This window comes from Mus pahari, chromosome 8 (assembly GCF_900095145.1).
Source record: "Mus pahari chromosome 8, PAHARI_EIJ_v1.1, whole genome shotgun sequence".
In the NCBI taxonomy this organism is placed as follows: domain Eukaryota; kingdom Metazoa; phylum Chordata; class Mammalia; order Rodentia; family Muridae; genus Mus; species Mus pahari.
Genome location: NC_034597.1, coordinates 66,388,591 through 66,408,055, shown reverse-complemented (window position 1 = coordinate 66,408,055; position 19,465 = coordinate 66,388,591). Strand labels below are relative to the sequence as shown.

Sequence of the window (19,465 nt, the reverse complement as noted above, 5' to 3'; positions counted from 1 at the left end):
CTCACTTGGTAGACCAGGCTGGCCTCGAACTCAGAAATCCACCTGCCTCTGCCTCCCGAGTGCTGGGATTAAAGGCCTGCGCCACCAGGCCCGGCATAAATATCAATTTTTAATGAGTATTTTGCCTGCATGTATTATTATGCATGTTTGTGCCTGGTACCTGTGGGGACCAGAAGAGGACATCGCATCTCCTGGAACTGGGGGTGGTTGTGAACTACCACGGGTGCTGGGAGTTGAACCCAGGTTCTCTGCAAGAGCAACAAGTTCTCTTAGAGTATTTTTTTTTTTAAGAATGATTATTATTTAATGTGTATGGGTGTTTGCCTGCATGTAAGTCTATGCCATATATGTGCAGTGCCCTTGGAGGCCAGAAGAGGGCATCAAATCCCTTGTACTGTAGTTGCAGACAGTTGTGACTTAGCCATGTGGGAACTAGGAATAGGATTCTGGTCCTCTGGAAGAGCAACCAGTGAGCTGTTTCTCTACCCTTTTTTAGGCTTCCCTTAAGTGCCTACTTTTTTCCTCTTTGTACCCTACACGTTATGCATTTAAAATATATCAGTATAGGGTATGTGTATGTGTGTGTGTATACACACATATATGTGTGTAGTGTATGCATATATGCAAACTCCAGCATCTGTATATCCTTCTGAGACCAGTCTCTTGAGTGTTATATTCATACATGTAGCATTCCCCTTCACCAGTAATTCTCAACCTGTGTGTTGCAGCCCCCACAGGGGTCACACACATACAGATATTCTGAGAATATCAGATGTTTACATTATGATTCATAATAGTAGCAAAATTACTCTTAGGAAGTAGCAGTGAAATAATTTTATTGTTGAGGGTCACCACAGCATTTGAGGTACTGTATTAAGGGGTCACAGCATTAGGAAGGTGAAGAACCACTGCTCTTATCTGCCCCACATGGCTGCCTGTCATCTTAGCATACCTAAGTCCACTCTAGAATCCTGCTATATAACACTAAGTAAGCTACAGTGATTATTTCTAAATATACATTCAAGAACAACTATGTAGTGTACAGACCTAGTTATACAAAGATAATGTGAGCATTTGTTCATGAATTCACAGTCTCAAAACTGTGACAGTAATACATCAAACCAAGTACGGGGCTCTTATGTAGAAGTCGATGTGACATAAAGAGTGCCATGAGATCAGCCTGTGCCAAAAGGTGAGTTTGAGGCTAACCTGGACTACACAGCAAGACTCTTGCAATAAGTAAAAAAAAAAAAAGTTTGGTTTTTTTTGTTGTTGTTGTTGTTGGTTTTTTTTTTTTTAATTTATTGAATTCACAAGGTAATAGATGATCTGGCCCTCAAAACTGGTCAGATCATGAAGTTTCTACAACTTCCTCTCATTTATTGGCAGCAGCCTAGGAGACCACCTTCTGATTTTCAAACAGAACAAGGACAGTTTCATCTCCAACTTCTACATGTGAACAGTCTTCAAGTGGCAACTCCTTCCTACCATGCAGGTCTCAGTTCATGTGGCCATCTCTGACCCCCTTGGGTGAAATAATGTAGCCTTCCTCCCAGAGCAGCTTCCTAGTTACTAGCTGTCTTGGTTACTGTTCTGTTGCTGTGAATAAACACCATGACCATTAGTTCCATTACCAGCATGGCGAGCGTTAGAGTGATAGCTGAGAGGGCATCCTGATCTACGGTATGGAGGGAGGCAGAGATCGCTGGGGCTGGTGTGTACTTTTGAAACCTCAGGGCCACAAATGTCCTCCAAACCCTCTCAAGTATGGCTAAGTATCCAAATATATGAGGTCTGGGGGCTCTTCTGCATCACACTCGCCGTGATAGGACTGTTTTATTCTTTCTTTCTTTTTTTTTTTTTTGGTTTTTGGAGACAGGGTTTCTCTGTATAGCCCTGGCTGTACTGGAACTCACTCTGTAGACCAGGCTGGCCTCGAACTCAGAAATCCGCCTGCCTCCGCCTCCCGAGTGCTGGGATTAAAGGCGAGCGCCACCACGCCCGGCTCGACTGTTTTATTCTTAACACTGATGCATTTGCTTGTGTGCTCGCTCACCAAGGGAAGGATGTTATGCCTGACTGCGTAAGAAAGACTTGTTACATGAATGATGTTACTTAAAATCTGTTTGTTTGGTTTTATAAAGTAGGTTGTTTTGTATTATGTGCAGGCCAGAGGAGTTCTGTTCCCCAGAGCGAAGTAACTTGTGTTTGTGAGCTACTTGAGGTGGGTGCTAGGAAGTGAAGTCTGGGCCATCTTCCCAGCCCCTTAACGGATTTTTCTTAAGATTTTTTTTTTTTTCTATTAGATGTGTGTTGGGGGTCGGGGGGGGGATGCTACATGTGTTCAAGCACTTGTGGAGAGTCTGCCCCTCAGAGCTGGAGTTGGCAAGTGGGTGTGAGTTGCCTATTGTGGAACTGGGACCTTCTAGAAGTGCAGCAAACTGTGACCCTGAGCAGTCTCTCCAGCCCTGTTTTTAATTTACAATCTTTAGCCTTTTTAAAGTCTCTGTGTGTCCCAGCCTGGCCTTAAATTTGAGATCTTCCTGCCTCGGTTACTTCATTGCTCAGATTATAGACATATACTGGTGTTCTACCATGTTCAGCTTAGTCTCTTTGATTTGATAATTATATTAATAGGGCTTTCTTCTTTATTAAATCCTAACCTCGCTGAGCCATTTCTCCACCCCCTCCCTTAAAATTAAATTTTCAATCTAAATAAAAAATTATTTTTATAATAACATTTGGTATGCATGTTATATGCTATATAGACGTGCTATTTTGGTGTAGTTGTAACCTTAATTGTTCCCCCGAAAGGCTCATCTGTTGAGGTTACCCGAGTGGTATATTGTGAGGTAGTAGAAATGTAAGAAATGCAGCCTAGTAAAAGGTAGAGGAGTTCTTTTGCCAAGGAAGATGTAAGGAAGTGGTGCGGCAGCAGCTATCCTGCCCCCCCTTCTCCACGTTGCAGTCATGCAGTGACTGGTTCTGCCCTTCACCCAGTTCCTCAGATGATGTCCAAGCTGATCATGGACTCAAACCACTAGGATTGTGACTAAGATCTTTTCTCTTGTTAGTGAATGTGTGGTCTATTTCTTATAGTAATGGAAAACTAGCACAGATTGACAAGAAACTAAAGATGTCTATACTTGTTAAAATTAAAGTTAATATTATTCAGAGCAGAATTCCTCTCTGAGAGTCAGTATTTTACATTACTAATACTATGGAGAAGAGTTCCCTTCTTAGTGTATTTATTATTTACTATAAAATCAATGGCTTCATAGCCAAGCTTCACAAGTTTGTGTAATAACCCTTTAGGTAAACTTAGAGCATCTATTATGTAGCAACAGTCAGGAATGAAAGAATGAAGAAGATGCTCATTGTCCATGATCTTCATGAACTACAGCTAAACTGTTAGCCTTTAAGACTTGGTTTTACAGTCTAGAATGATGCAGGTGTCTAGAGAAAACTTACTAGACACCCCTCAGGAAGCTAGTGTGAGCAACAAGTCTGTTGTTTTCTCCTACGGTCTGCTACACACATTCGTTTTGGAGGAGGTAGGTGTGGCATGGACAAATGCTATTGTTGACAGAATTTTCAGTTCTTATATAATAATGTTGAGTGCCATATGGCATTTTCCTGTAGCACATTAATTACTAGTGGCTCTTCTGTTTCTGTTATTAGTGCACGTTAGTTTAGCTGCTTTTTAACTATAAAACTTAGCTGTTTGTTTTTTTCATAATGTTATCCTATGGGATGACATTCATGGACTCTAGGCCATGTGCATTGTAAATGTGAATACATACATGGCAGTGAATACATGGCAGTGGGGCACCATTACTCAGACATAAAATAACTACTGGGAATCACGTTAAAGACGCAATGGACTTTTTATTACTATTTTGTCTTGAAAATTATCTTTTGGTTTTTCTCTATTACTGTTTTTTTTCCCTCCTGAATTTTTCTACAAATAGGCTATTTATATTAGTTGATTTATGTTATTTATTTTAATTTTGGAAGATTGAAGGTATTTGTCCATTAAAATGTACAATTAAGTAAGCTCAAAGAGCTGGCTGGAAAAACACAAATGAGGATAATTCTAATTCATTTGTGTGTATTTGAGAAAAGGTCTCATATTGTAGACCTAGTTGACCTGAAACTTACTACATATGTAGCCCATGCTGGCCTCATCTGTGGCAGTTCTGCTAGCTGTTAGCTGTTAACGTCTCCAAAACATTACCTGTAGACTTCTTTTTTTTTAAAGATTTATTTATTTATTATATGTAAGTACTCCAGAAGAGGGAGTCAGCTGGTTGTGAGCCACCATGTGGTTGCTGGAATTTGAACTCAGGACCTTCGGAAGAGCAGTCGGTGCTCTTAACCCCACTGAGCCATCTCTCTAGCCCACCTGTAGACTTCTTAAATTATTTAATGAAAATAGCTTTAATGGGGCTTTCTAAACAGTGGTACATATTATACCTCTGCCCACACCTTGTATATGGACTTCACTGAGAACCAAGCTTAGAGGCACATCTTTCTTTTCTTTTCTTTTCTTTTTTTTTTAAAGATATATTTGTTTTATATATATGAGTACACCATTGCTCTCTTCAGACACACCAGAAGAGGGCATCAGACCCCATTGCAGATGGTTGTGAGCCACCATGTGGTTGCTGGGAATTGAACTCAGGACCTCTGGAAGAGCAGTCAGTGCTCTTAACCGCTAAGCCATCTCTCCAGCCGCAGCACAATCTCTCATATGAGCACCTGAGTTTGAATTGTTTCAAGTGAGGTGAAGAACAGGACATGGTCTTTTCCTGAGTATTACAGTTCACAGATTCTTTTCCTTGTCTTCTGTTTGTCTCTCAGAGCTCCCATTTTGTTGTGTTGCTGGTTCCTGTTGCAGCCCTCTCCTTTTTCTGATTGACTGCTTTTAATTCCTGTGAGCTAGGAATCCAGAGTGGATTTAGAAGGACTGTAGAGGTTCTGAGTTGAGTGCTCAGAACTGCCGTACTTGGCCTTGGAGCATCTGTTTTAGTTTCTGAGGTAGTTCTGGTGAAGGCAGATGTCATTCATGGTGTCTAATAAGGCACAAAATGAAAGTAGGTTATCTCTGCTTGAGACCCTCCATCAGAGCAACTTGGTCTTTGTGAGAATGATACGTTTATGCCGTCTTTCTGAAACTCCTCTAAGTAATAAGGTATTGCTAATTAAATTTCCTGACATCTTTCCAAGTGCTTGGCTGGGAGGCTAAACCATGCAAGAAAACGAACTCAATATTAAGCTGCTGATTTCCAGAGTTGATTTCTCTGTTGATAATTAAAATTTCTACCAAGGCCAAAGTAGACAGCTTCTAGTCAGTTTTTGTTTTGTCTGCATTGGATACTGATGCTCAAACCCTGTGCCTCCTTTATGGTATAGACAGACACTGCCTTCCCCATCTGAAGGCACTTTATAATCTGTCCAGTGAATATTTCTTAACCCACCCCCCCACCCAGCTGCATTGTGAGCCACCTTCTTTTGTGGGCACTGTCATTATCTACAAAGCATAAGAAAGATAAGATTTCTTTGAAAGGCTTGGCTAGTACAGGTTTTTTCAAGCTTTTGTGTAAGTATGTAAATCAGCTCAGGTCTTCAGAAAAATGTAGATTCCAGAACCAGCAGCCGAGGTTTAACTCAGGGCAGAGTTGAAAGTAGACAATGGGTCACAGACAATATGAAAAGTTTGATATAGGTGGTCCTTAGAGTGTGTTTTAAGAACTGCTGGCATATAATGTCTAATATATAAAGAACTCTTAACAAGGAGGTATGCTTTTAAATAATATGCAGACACAAAACATTATTCTGTAAGCTAAACTATAGTTACATGCTACAAAATTTTTTTTTCAACAAGGGACCATATATGCAATGGTCATCCCTTAAAATGATCCCATTTGTTAAATGCTGTAGCTCTCTTAGCTGGTGAAGTACACTGATGTTCACACAATAACAAAATGAGTTGACAGTATGCATCTCAGAAGTATCTATCCCATCACTAAGCATTGCAGGCAGGCAGGGGTCAAGTATGTATGGGGTTAAGGTTGATACAGGGTCCAGGCTGTCCTTGAACTCATCAGTTTTTATTACTTATGTGATCTTCCATGTGGATTTAAAAACAACTTTTACCAAATTGATAAAGCTCCAGTAAAATCCTCTGTATTTTCAAGCCACAAGCACTTGACAAAACCATTGCATGCGGAGGACTTCCTCTCCAGTGCTAATGCACTGTAAGCGGATTGTAGGTGAGTGGTTAGCGTCTGTTACCTGACAGGCTGTCAGCTAATACTCAACGGATTGAGTGGAGTCTAAGTGAATAACATGGTGGATTGTTGACATTCATGCTCACTTTGCAAGTAGCTGGGGGACACTGGGTCCCTAGTGACCACTGCTGCAGTAGAGAGATGAGTAAGGTACTTGAGGATCAAGGGAAGGGTTCTCTGGGAGTTGAGGCCCAAGAAGGCATGGCCGTGAGAGAAGAGGACTGGGGCAACTAACAAATGACTTCCCAAGATACATCCTTAGAAGCTCTAGAAGGTTTCGTCTACCTGACAACGCTCAGGTACTATGAGGCCCTGGCTCTCACAGTTGGTGCCACATGTCTGCTCACTGCACCCACGCCCCTCTTCCCCTAGCCTGCTCTGCAGGCTTTTTCTTGTTTGTTCTAGCTCATTCTCTCCACTGCTTCCTGTTGGCCATGACTTTCATTTTCAAGTGAGCCCTTTGCTACAGATTCTCCAGTTTAACCCTGGCTCCCAATAGCTTAGTTTGGCATTCAGGACTTCTTTGGTCTCAATCCCATCCTTTTGTCTGTTCCTCCATTCTTCCTTTTTCCTAATTGTACTCTCTTTTTTCTCATTCTCTTTTACTCTCTCTTAAAACTTGTGAAGTTTTAACTGGCCACCTTCTCCTGTATCTCTGTTCTCCCTGTCCCTCTTACATAGTATATGCCTACTGAGGACATCATCCTTCTAAAACAAGCCTTTCCTTAGCACTCCAGTCTTCCACTGAAGCTCTCCTCCATGGTCTTGTTTGGCTTTCTGGACTCACCTCTGAGTTTGTTGAGAGCTAAGTGGGTGTGTGGAGTTAGTGGAAATAGGGGCTGTGCTGGCTTGAAAGAAAATGGATGGCTCCATGAGTTCATAGGCAGTGGCTCTCCTAATCAGGTAAGGTGGCCAAGCTGGAATGGGTGTGCAGGAAGTGTGTCACTGTTTATTCCTGCTGTCTGCAGCTCAAGATGGAGAACTCTCAGTCCTCCCCAGCACTATGCCTGCCTGTGCTCGGCCTTGCTGTCCGCCCTGACAATAATGGACTAAACTTTTGAAACTTGTAAGCCAGCCCCAGTTAAATGTTTTTCTTTGTAAGAGTTGCCTTGGTCATGATGTCTCTTCATAGCAATAGAATAATAAGACAGGTTTTTGTTAGAAGAAGAATGTGACTGGTAAAGAGAAAGCACAAATACATATATAAGAGAAGTCTCAAGAAACTCTTTATAGATTCCCTTGTGGTTCAAGTACTTGCGTAAAGGCAACTCCCAATTGTATGTGTTGGGTAACATGGATCATTGATGAGAGCCCTGTGCTGGAAAGGCGAGAGGTGGGAAGTTGAGAGGAGAAGGAGAAATAGGGTTTAGAAGATCCAATAAGGGCTGGTGAGATGGCTCAGTGGGTAAGAGCACCCGACTACTCTTCCGAAGGTCCAGAGTTCAAATCCCAGCAACCACATGGTGGCTCATAACCATCCCTAACAAGATCTGACGCCCTCTTCTGGGGTGTCTGAAGACAGCTACAGTGTACTTACATATAATAAATCTTTAAAAAAAAAAAAAAAAAGATCCAATAAAAGAAATAGAGAAGGATGAGAAATCAAAGAACTAAATAAGCAAACATTTATATGCTTATAAGAGTAGTGACAAAGCCAAGAATAACACTGTCTTATATTTGTGAAGTACGAAAGTTTTGTTTACTGCCATTCTTCATAGTCCTGGTGATGGTTTGGAGAAAATCTAACTAAATCAATTACTTGCCATGTGTCTGTCTGGCATGAAGTGCTGTAATTGTTCTTAGCAATATGTAATTAAGGCAATACTTCACTTTGAACTAGGATTTTGTATTTGTGGTGTTACATCATCAAAAGATCATAATGTAACATTGAGTGAAATAGAAGCTTTGCTGCTTGTAGGGGTCTGTGAAGGATGGCAATATAAATTCATAAAAAGACAAAGGGCTTGGACTTTCCTCCTTTACAGCTTTTATCTGTGATGAATTTGCATGGCAGTTTGTTGAGCAAGTAATTAATTTAAATGCTTCAGGTCAAGTCCAAATCTAGCATTTGTCTTTTGAAACTGTTTCTCGGGTGCTTATCTCCAGCTTTTATTTTCATTTCTTTAAAGTTTACTTATAATTTTTTTAAAAAGTACAAAGTCCCCTTTTTGCCTTCTGTGTATCATGCTCTTGATGAAGAGAGCCAGAGACCATATGGCTAAAGCTCTAGCCACAGAACAGGGCCTGTGGGGGACCCCTTTGCCTATTTGCAGGGGTTTTTTTTGGCAGCCTTGGAGATTTCCCCATGTAATATCAGTATCAGTGCCTCAACAGCTGGTCCTAAGTGGAGCTTTCTTCCGTGAAAGCTTGCCTACCTTCTCTAATTTTTTTTTCTCCCTGACTTGATTACGCTTTAGTTAGCACAAAAATCTCAAAAATGTTTAAATGCCATGCTAAAATTTACATTTTCTTTAAAGAAATTCATTTTGAATCTCAGCCCCCATTAGTGGCCATATACTGCCAGATATTCCCCATCTATTCCAGCCTTTATATTTTCATGGAGTCACTAATGAGTTAGCCGCTTGCTATATTTGCTTAGTCACCATAGCAACAGTGTCTTGGTTAGTGTACACCTGGGTAGCTTCCTGCAGTTTGACATGATGCACAGCCAATAATTCTGATTCCCACTCACAGGCAACTGTAATTTTGTAGATGGTGCTTTTTAATTTACTGAAGAGATGTGTTTGATTCCACTGCTATATTGTGTTGGTACCCATCACATAGTCACAGGGTTGTAGAAATTTTAATTTAGAAGACTGGTTCAGATTTGTGGTGGCATGTATATATCAAAGTAGCTACCTAAGAGCGGTACTTTCCTCACTGTGAACACTTTGACCTCCAACTTCAAATAATTCAGACTTCGGTGTCTTTGTTGTAGTTTGTTGTTGTTGAGACAAAGTTTCACTCTATATAGCCTGGACAGCCCTCTCACTCGTTATGTAATCCAGGCAAGCCTAGAACTCGTAGTCCTCTGAGGTGTATACAACACACAAAAAAAGCCTTTGGGTTTTTTTGTTTTGTTTTATGTGTGTATTTGGCGTGTGTGTGTGTGTGTGTGTGTGTGTGTGTGTGTGTGTGTGTGTGTGTGTATGTCTATGTCTAGTGCCCGTGGAGGTTAGAAAAGAGCATCAGATCCTCTGGGGATAGAGTTAATTGATGTTTATGGGCCACCATATGAGTGCTCAGAATCAAACCCAGGTCCTGCAAGAGCATCAAATGCTCTTAATAGCTAAGCCATCCCTTCACACACACACCTAAGCCTTCAGTGTTTTAATATAATACATATGAAAATTGAAGGCATTTCTCATCACAGTGATGCTTTCTATCTTCCTTTGTCACATTTCTAGATCAGCCTCCTTGAATCTGTTTACCTCCTTTCCTCCTTTTTTTTTTTTTTTTTTTTTTTTTTACATATTTCCTATACTGTTTTTGGATCTCACTATTCAACCCTAGTGGGACCCAAAGAGGTCCAGCTGCCTCTGCCTCTCAGTTGCTGGCAGTAAAGGCTTTGTGCCATCATTCCTGTATGCACTTAGCTACTTACTTAGGTACCACTTAAACTTACACTTTTGTGAATCTTCACTTTTGTGTTTGTTTATGGGGCAGAGGCCATGTTCTCTACTCTGCGTTTGCATAGACCTGAACTGGTTATAGACAAGTCAACGACTAGCAAAAAGAAATTGCTGGGCTAGAGCTCCTCCCATTAAATCTGTAACAGTGCATAAACTGGTCATGGCAGTGCATGCCTCTGAAAGCAGGAGGATGAAGGCGTCCTCAGCTCCATAACAAGCTCAAGGCTAGGCTAGGCCAAATGAGACCTAGCATTTACTTATTTCTTTCTGGCTAAGTTCTACGGGATTTTAAATAGTCTCTGTTCTGTTACATTCCTTATGTAGTGGGATGATCTGAGTTATAGCTCCCGCTTTACCTACTATGAGAAAAAAGTACAATGAATGTGGGTAGCTTTTAACACAGTTTCTAGCATGGAGTAAGAAGAACTCTTTAAATGTCTGCCCTATTGGTTTCCCTCATCCTTGTATTGTCATTCTTAAGTAATATAGCCCTTGAGAGCTTTTATGGCAAGAAACATAGGAACTCATTAATCTTAGAAAGACTTCTAATTTACCTAATTATATATAGCCAAAGCTGCATGGAGCTAGTAGTTGTTGGTTAGTGTCCAGAGAATTAGGTTGTTCCTGACATTAGGTGCTCATTTTCTATTCTAAGAATTCACAAGTTTTAATTTTTCTGTTCTCTGAACTTTCAACGAGAATGGTTTCTCACAGTTAGAATTTGGAAGATTTTATAGTTTCTAGTAAAATACAGTGACTTTTCCAGAATGGTTTTACAATAACCTGGTTTGTTAGTGCTTCTTGAGTGGATACTCAAGCCGCCAGTCTGAGCTCAGTTATCTTGCTTCTATTGCTCTTACTCTTTATGCCCCAACTCGCTTATGTCCCAGTTTCTGTTAAATGTGTCTTCAAAATGAGTTTTTAAATTTGACTATGTTCTGTGTTCTTAAGGTTCACCCTAATGTAGCAATTCTCAACCTATGGGTTACAACCCCCAAGCTGATTAGAAAATAAGATATTTACATCATGATTCATAACAGTAGCAAAATTACAGTTATGAAGTAGCAGTGAAAAGTTTATGGTTGGGGGTTGGAGAGTGTATTAAAGGGTTGCAGCATTAGGAGAGTTGAGAAACCATTGTCATAATGGAAACAATATACTTTCCTCTGCATTCATACAGTAGCTTCCCCAGTACCAGCCCCACACACCCCCATTAACAGGGGCCCTGGAATTTAGACTTCCTTTAGGAAACTAAAGGAATAGTGGGTGGGCCATGCATAGGAGTCCCAGTTTTGTTCTGCATGCCTACTCCCGACTTTTATTTCATCATCTCTGTAAATGGGAACACTACTACAGGCAAAACAGATATGTTGAGTATTTCTTCTGGCTTTGGACAAAATTGTAACTAAATTTATTTTCCCATTCCAAAATACATGTAGATGAGGTTTTGAACACAAGAGAGCTCGTCCACAATGACCAAAAGCTGAAGAGATAACACTTGTGTGATAGGAACTACAGTTAGGGGAGCAGGGGGAAGAGGAGGAGGAGGAGTTGTTGTTGTTCAGGGTTTTTGTTTTGAATTAGGTATATCTGTATATGGACATATGTACATTAGTACAAGTGCCAATGGAGGCCTGAGGGTTTCAGATTCCCTAGAGTTGGTATACAGGTGATTATTAGCTGCCCATGGGTGCTAGTAACCAAAGTCGGGTTCTCTCCAAGCACAGTATGCACTCTATATGCTCTCTCTAGCTCCCAGAGCACAGGTTTATTTTCTTTGTTTTTTTGTTTTTAATGTACATTAGTGTTTTGCCTGCATGTGTGTCTATATGAGAGTATCAGGTCCCCTGGAACTGGAATCACAGTTGTGAGCCAAAATGTGTGTGCTGGGATTTGAACCTGGGGCCTCTGGAAGAACAGAGTAAGTAGTTAGTGCTCTTAACTGCTGAACCATCCCTCCAGCATCCAGAACTATTTATTTATCTATTTATTTATGTGTAGCTATGGCTGTCCTGGAACTCACTCTGTAGAACAGGCTGGCCTCGAACTCAGAAATCCGCCTGCCTCTGCCTCCTAAGTGCTGGGATTAAAGGCGTGCACCGCCACGTCCGGCTCAGAGAACTGTTTTTAAAGCACACAATTATTTTTTGTTTTGCTTTAAATTTCTGGTTTTCTGGGCTGGAGAGATTACTTTTAATGGCACATATTACTCTCCAAAAGACCAGAAATCATTTCCCAACATCCACTTGGGGCAGCCCATAATTGCATCATAAACATCACCTCCAGAAGATCTGATACCCTCTTCTGGCCTGCATGTACCCATGCAGAGACACATGTAAATTTAAAATTAAATAAAATATTTGACTATATAAAATCATAATTTGATAAACAAGTATGATTTGTGACTACCATAGCATTTATAAACATGTTTTCAAGCACTTTCTTTGTGATTGGAGGGGTGGGGACTTGTTTTTCCTCCTGACCTTCTAATGTGCATTAGAATTCTTCTAATGTCCATGTGAATTAATTGTCCTGTAGTGGTATTAGGAATTCATCCCAAGTATCTGTTATGTAGCTTATAAACAAAGGAGATTCTTATGCCAAGTATGGTGGCACACCTTGAATCCCAGCTTTTGGGAAGCAGAAACATGTGGATCTTATGAGTTCCAGGCCAGGCAAGTCTACATAATGAGACCTTTTCCCAAGAAACAAACAAGCAAAGGAATGTTGTATTCCCGATTACAGTTTCTTGGAACTAACCCTGTACTTTAGTGTTCTGAAAAGATAAGACCTAGTCTTAGACAGTCAGGGCACAGGGTGTCTCCTCATTCAGCCTAACACTTTTGTATGTGGTTGGCTGCTTGCTTTGTGAACTGAGTATTTGCAAATTACATTCTATTGAAAAACCCAGGTAATCCTTGTTTTGATGTTGAAAGTGTGTTGAAGCCAGCAGTGTTTAATTTAGAGCATTGTTAATAATAAAATAGAGTTGCAAATTGTTCTGGCACATCATGAGATAATGTTAAATGAATTATTTAGTGTTAAATAAAAAAGCCTGTTAAACTATTTTAAACTATTCATGGTTAATGAAAATATTTTAAGGTTAAGTTCTTTTGAAATGCATTGTGTTTTCAGTCCATAGATTAACCTTTTGAATTTTGAGTTATAGAGTGTCCACTTTTAATTAAAACAAAATTCTGGGAATTGATGTTCTTAATGTATAATAGAAGGTTAAATTTTTTGTATGAGTGCTTTGTTTAAAAGAAAACAACAATGTGTTCCTTTGTTTAAAAAAAAAAAAATTGATGCCTTGAGAATCAAAGTGGCAGAACTGTGATGATGAAATTGACTTTGAGAACTGACTGGGAGGCGTGCCTCAAGATCACGCAGGGACTACAGATAGTCCAAGGTTCAGGGACAGACTGCCACTTTAAAAATCATGGGTGTTTATTGCACAAATTTTAGAAAACTCAACAACAACAAAAAAAAATTCTTAAAATATACTAATTTTAATCTCTTCCCATCTTTCATGTAGTTCCATGTTTTAAAATATCCGGAGAAGTGGTTCCACAGTTATGAGAACATACTACTTAGTTCCCAGCACCCATACTGTGCTGCTCAGAACCACTTCAGAGTCCAGCCCCATGAAGTCCAGTGCCTTCTCTTGACCTCCTTGGGCACCCACATACATGTAAAATACACGCATGGAGACAACATGTATACACATAAATAAAAATAAACCTTTTTTAAAGAACTACAATGCATAAGCTGTTTCTAACCTGGTATTTTTCCAAAAATACTTTTATTTCATGCTTAATCTTCAATTATAAGCTAGCCAGATATGGTAGGCAATTTTCTTGAGTATGTTACATTTTGTATTCTGATACCCTGCTGATGAAAAGTCTAAAGGTACAATGATACCTTTTGTGAATTTAAAATTAGTCACTTTTGAGAGCTGTACTTTTACACTCTCAAAGCAGATTTTTGGATTTACTTTGCTTATAAACCAAATGCATTAATTTTTAAGGAACAATTTTAGTATACAAATTAGGACACAATAAATCACTGCTTAAAATTATAGGTACTTGTAGAGTAGTGTCTTCATGTTATATGAGGGATCATGTGTTTATTTTATTTTCTTGAGACAGTATTTTGTGTTACATTTAATTCAAATAGTTCTGCAGCGTCGTAGACCAGTGCTGTCCAGTAGGGGTTTCTGTGGTGACAAGAATGTTTTGAGCACCAATGTCTGATAAAGTAGCCACTAGTCACTGTACACTGAATGTTGATGGGGCTTTTTTTACACATCCGTATTTCTTTTCAGGATAGTGAAAGCTTTGGATTGGTGAATAGTAGACAATAGTAATTTAAGGCAGCTTGTTTTGCTGGCAGAGTTTGGTTTAACCAGGCAACATAGTTTCACAACTATGTTCAGAACTATAATAACGTGTACATTTAGTTTATGGAGATAGTTTTTACCTTGTAGTCGTCGTCGTTTTAGTCTTCCTAAGTGTTTCAGTAAAGCTGCTGTGGTATTCTGAACTTACTTGCTTATATATGATTTGTACTACTAAGCAGTGGATTAACAATGCCTTCTGTTTTTCAGATTGCAAATAGAAGAATCTTCCAAACCCGTAAGGCTATCACAACAGCTGGACAAAGTCGTAACAACCAATTACAAGCCTGTGGCTAACCATCAGTACAATGTGAGTCTTCTGCTTGTCTTTTATCAGTATCCTGTTCCTCTCAGTCAGTGCCACTTGCAGCTTGCTGTGTGACCCATGCTAAGCATAGAAAAGTGCCTGCACTATCGCCTGAGCTGTGTGGGAAAAGGGAGCCACTGTCCAAATTGCTCTTGATCAGCTTTTACAAAGCGATAATGGCATTTTAGTTCTCAATGTTTCTAATCACAAAATAGCTCATAAATATAAATTTGCTAAATTTTTGTTTTCTGTATCTCTATGGCTTGTTTACCATACCAGTTTTACTATACCAACAAATTTTCAAAGATCATGTTTAACTATGTACAACTATGTGTCGGTTTTTAAGAATTATTGGAAACGTTAAGGCTTTGGAACAGTGGTAGTTGTCCTCATGGACTATCAAGGTCCTGCTGCCTCACTTGAGGTCCTCCACTACTGTGCTGAGTGAGGGTTGTCTGTGTTCTTAAACCTTTGTTAAGTAAATGTATAGAACAATGTATGATAGGGATGTAAATTGTCTTATTATGTAATAATAAGCACATTATATGCCGGTTACTTTTGTGAATTCTTCATTAAAATGGCTTGTTTTCTTCATTCCTGCCTTTTGAACTGTAACTACTACTATTACCCATGTGAGTAAAATTGATCAGTCCAAGTATTCAGCCAAGCAGTGTGGCTTAGCACTTTTACTGACTAGTTTTATGTCAGCTTGCTAAAAGGGAGAGTCAGTGAGAAGCAGGAGCTTAATTTGGGAAAATGCCCCCACTAGACTAGCCTGTGAGCAAGTGTGTGGTGCGTCTTCTTGAGGGATGGTGTGGGAGGGCCCAGCACCGTGGCAGTGCTGTTCCTGTGCTAGACGTCCTGAGTGCTCTAAGAAGGCAGGCTGCAAAAGCCATGGGGAGCAAGCCAGTAAGCGCCACCTCAGTGGTCTCCTCAGGAGTCTCTGCCCCAAGTTCCTTGGATGATGCACTGCAGTTTGTAAAATTAAATAAACCCTTTCCGGGCTGGTGAGATGGCTAAGTGGGTAAGAGCACCTGACTGCACTTCCAAAGGTCCGGAGTTCAAATCCCAGCAACCACGTGGTGGCTCATAACCATCCATAACAAGATCTGATGCCCTCTTCTGGAGTGTCTGAAGACAGCTACAGTGTACTTACATATAATAAATAAATAAATCTTAAAAAAAATAAAAAAATAAAAAAATAAACCCTTTCCTCCCCAAGTTGCTTAGGGTCCTGGTGTTCTATGTTTTATCACAGCAATAGAAACTCCAACTGAGAGAGGAGTCAAATGTTTAACTACTGTGTATGTTGCTGTGGAACACCAACAGTGCTTAAAGAGCCTGGCGAGATGTGAAGTGTTCCTACAGAGAAAAGGGAGTCTGAATAACAGTTGATAGATAAGTGTTGCCTCATTTCCTTTTGGTCTAAGTTTGGAGAAAAATAATAAAACTTCTCTATAAAATGGGCGGTGGTGGCACACGCCTTTAATCCCAGCACTTGGTAGGCAGAGGCAGGAGGATTTCTGAGTTTGAGCCAGCCTGGTCTACAAAGTGAGTTCCAGGACAGCCAGGGCTACACAGAGAAACCCTGTCTTGAAAAACAAACAAACAAACAAACAAAAAAGATGGGCCTTACTTTGAGTGCTCACAGCGTGGCGTCTGGGTTCCTTGTACTTATTTTGTATGAGATAGCAGATGTCTAAAAGATAAAACATGTTATCAAATCCATTCACATGTCATACTTTACCACACTGACTGCTTTAAAGGAGGTGGGAGGCCATTAACTGTGTAACCCCTTGGTTATGCTTTAGGGAGAGAGAAACTAAAGAAGAGGGCTGGGGGCTAAGTGCAGTCAGCAGCTTAGGTATCGTCTCCCTGTTGTCTGTGGTTTAGACAAGTAGATAAAAGACAGTTTCTTTGTCCTCTTTTCTTCTTTTCTGTTTGTTTCCATTCTTAGCCCAGAATACTGTCTGTCATGTGTGGTGCTAGAATGAAATAAGTTCTAAAAATGTATGAGTCGCTGATTTTGGACTAAAACCATAGAATGTGTTTAAGAGCTATAGTTTTAAGAGTCCTAGACAATGTGATGTGTACTGTCTATACATGTTTAAAACACTCTATACAGGACTCCATATGCAGCTTTCTGGGGCTGTATTTCTTATAATAGGAAAATAGCATAATAGGCTTGTATTGGTTTTGGCCCTTTTCTTCATTGGCATGCTCTTCCTGTGGTTCCAAAATGGGCCTTTGTCTTCCTCCTAGGGACCAGGTGTATATGTAGAGTTTTTGCTCTGGTATGTTTTTATCACAGTAAAGGCGGGACAGCGCGTCTTTCTCATAGGTTACAAAGAGATAGGTGCTTTCTGGGGGTTGTGTGTGTGTGTGTGTGTGTGTCTGTGTGTCTGTGTGTGTGTGTGTGTGTGTGTGTGTGTGTGTGTGTGTATGTATGAAAAGTTTCTTTTTCCTTTGGGCCTGACAATCATATTTCTAAAATTTATAATAGTAAGACAAGATATATTATACAGTAATGGTTCTCTCTTCTGCTTAAGACAGAAAAACATTGGAAATGAAATTGAGAATTGAGGATTAGGTGAAAGTTTTAAGTTATTAATTCTAGATAGTAGGATCTAATATGAATTTACCCAAATTTTCTTCTTCACAAATCCTTTGGCTTGCTGGAATTGTGACAGTGAGGATGTATCTGAAAAGCTATTAGGCAGTCAAGGTCTCTTTTAGGGGTAAAAAGGGGAAGAGAGCTAGGGAAGTGTCTAGCTAGCTGTGTCAGAGCTCTCCTCTGAGTAGCAGATGTTTGCCTGTGACTGAGAGTCCCCTGGTGACCCCTGAGCTGTCACCTCTTCCTGTTCTCTGCTTGTGCCTTCCTTAGATCCCAAGTAGGGGCGTGGTGAACAGTTCCTTTGCAGTCCAGAGCACAGCTTTCTGTAGTATTAACCACCATTTCCCCCTTACTTCTGTTGCAAATGCCCCCTGTGCTGCTACAGTCCATTAGTCCTAGGATTGAAGCCCGTGCTTTGGTAGTAGGGCAGTTCAGACCTCTGCCTAGGTCATTCTCTGAGAGACGTAAGCACTCAGCCTGGCATACGAAGCCTTGTGTTTCAGATGCTTCCATATTGTGTTCTTTTTACTACTAAGTTAGTACAAACTCATATTCTTTATTAAGGTATAAAGCTGTAAGACACCGCTTTAACAATCTCTTCACAGTAAGTGACATTGCAGTTTATAATAGCAGTTATAAAAATTGCAAGTTTATTCTATAAAACCTTGCTAATTTATCCGAAAAAAAAGCATTAATTTTTAAGATACTGAGAAATCAACATGGTTTAAAATAAAGTTTAGAGGTCACATAGTAAAACTTTTAAAAAAATTTAAATCAATATAGTATTGAAATACTTTCAGAGGTTTGCAGAGTAGTGTGTCTTGTAACTCAGCAATACATTTTAATGGTTGAGGTTTTAAAAGAGCACAATTAGCATGCATACAAAATACATAGTCCCACCCTTTTTTTTTTTTTTTTAATTATTGCAGCATTAGGGATTCCCTATGATATACAAGGTGGTTACAAACTGAGAACATCCCAGCCCTGCCACTGCTTAGATGAATATTAAGCACTGTGCATTTACTGCCAGAAAATGCCTGCCACATGCAACCAATCCCTTGCTTGCATGCCATCCTTAAGCTGCGTTTTTATGCAAGAGTAGGAACTGTAACTATGTAGCAGTTCAGTACAGTCTCACATTATCAGCATCTTGCCTTTGGTACCAAACCCAGGCCTTAAAACCTATTAAGTAGTAAATATATGTGAAAAAGAAAGTTGGAAAACTAGCACTCCTGCTCTACAATAATTTATCAGTCACCTTCTCCAGTAGAAACTGAGTAATCAGATCTGACAAGAACGTGGCTCTTTTCAAAATAAAAACCGTCAGTCCCACCTTAAGTATGGCTGCCATTCTCCACCTGATTGAAGATTCGGTTGTCAATTTTAAGAACTGAAATGACTCCAGGTTCTTTTTATGTTTTTTCAGAGTTCTAAGGTTGCTGACTGAACCACAGCCCAGCTGTGTACCACAGGTCAAAATTTGACCTTAAATATTACAATCTTTTCCTTTCTTTCCTTTATTCTTAAAGCAAAAAGGAAGTAGAGAATTGGCTTTCAGGTATTTTATCGGTACAAAGTGGAAGGCCATGGTCCTGAGAGGGAAGGAGATCCGCTGGTAGGAAAGAAAAGGAGAAAAGGAAACCCTCCCGCCTCCATTTTTCTATTGTCAGAGGGGCGGCTGGAGGAGGGCTGTTGCCAGTGTGAACTTTGTGAGTTTGCAATACTATTGAAAACTAAGTGTCCTAAACATGAAGACAGATCACTTTTTTTTCTTTCTAGATCACTATGTTTTAAAAGCAAAGAATAGGTTGTTTTCTGGTGGAGAGGGGTTCTGTTTGTGAGTGTTCCTGTATGTGTGTACGTTTGAAAGCCAGAGCTCAGCATTGGTTGTCAGTCACTCTTTATGTTCTGCAAGACGCGGGCCCTAGACTGAACCTGCAGCTCACAGATTCGGCTAGACTGGCTGGCCAGCAAGCCCTCCATTTCTAAAGTCAGTTCTTCATTTTCTAGAATATATAATTTTATTTTATCTATTTTAATTTTTAAAATTTTATGTGCAGCTCATAATATGACTGTAGGATAATAATTTATAACTTGTTAAAATAAATGTGTGATTTAGTCATTAAATTTTTTTGCTTGTAGAGATGTTTATCAAAAAGTATAATCAGGCCGGGCATGATGTTACACACTTTTAATCCCAGAACTCTTTTTTTTTTTTTTTTT

At 39.8% G+C, this 19,465-nt stretch overlaps 1 protein-coding gene across 1 annotated transcript in view; it reads left to right on the top strand.

Moving 5' to 3' along the window:
- The window catches only part of Gtf2f2 (general transcription factor IIF subunit 2), a 113,423-nt gene that overhangs the window by 73,870 nt on the left and 20,088 nt on the right, over window positions 1–19,465 (top strand). The window contains exon 6 of the mRNA XM_021203492.2: window positions 14,532–14,631. Coding sequence (XP_021059151.1) covers window positions 14,532–14,631 — 100 coding nt within the window. The remainder of the gene's footprint in view (window positions 1–14,531; window positions 14,632–19,465) is intronic.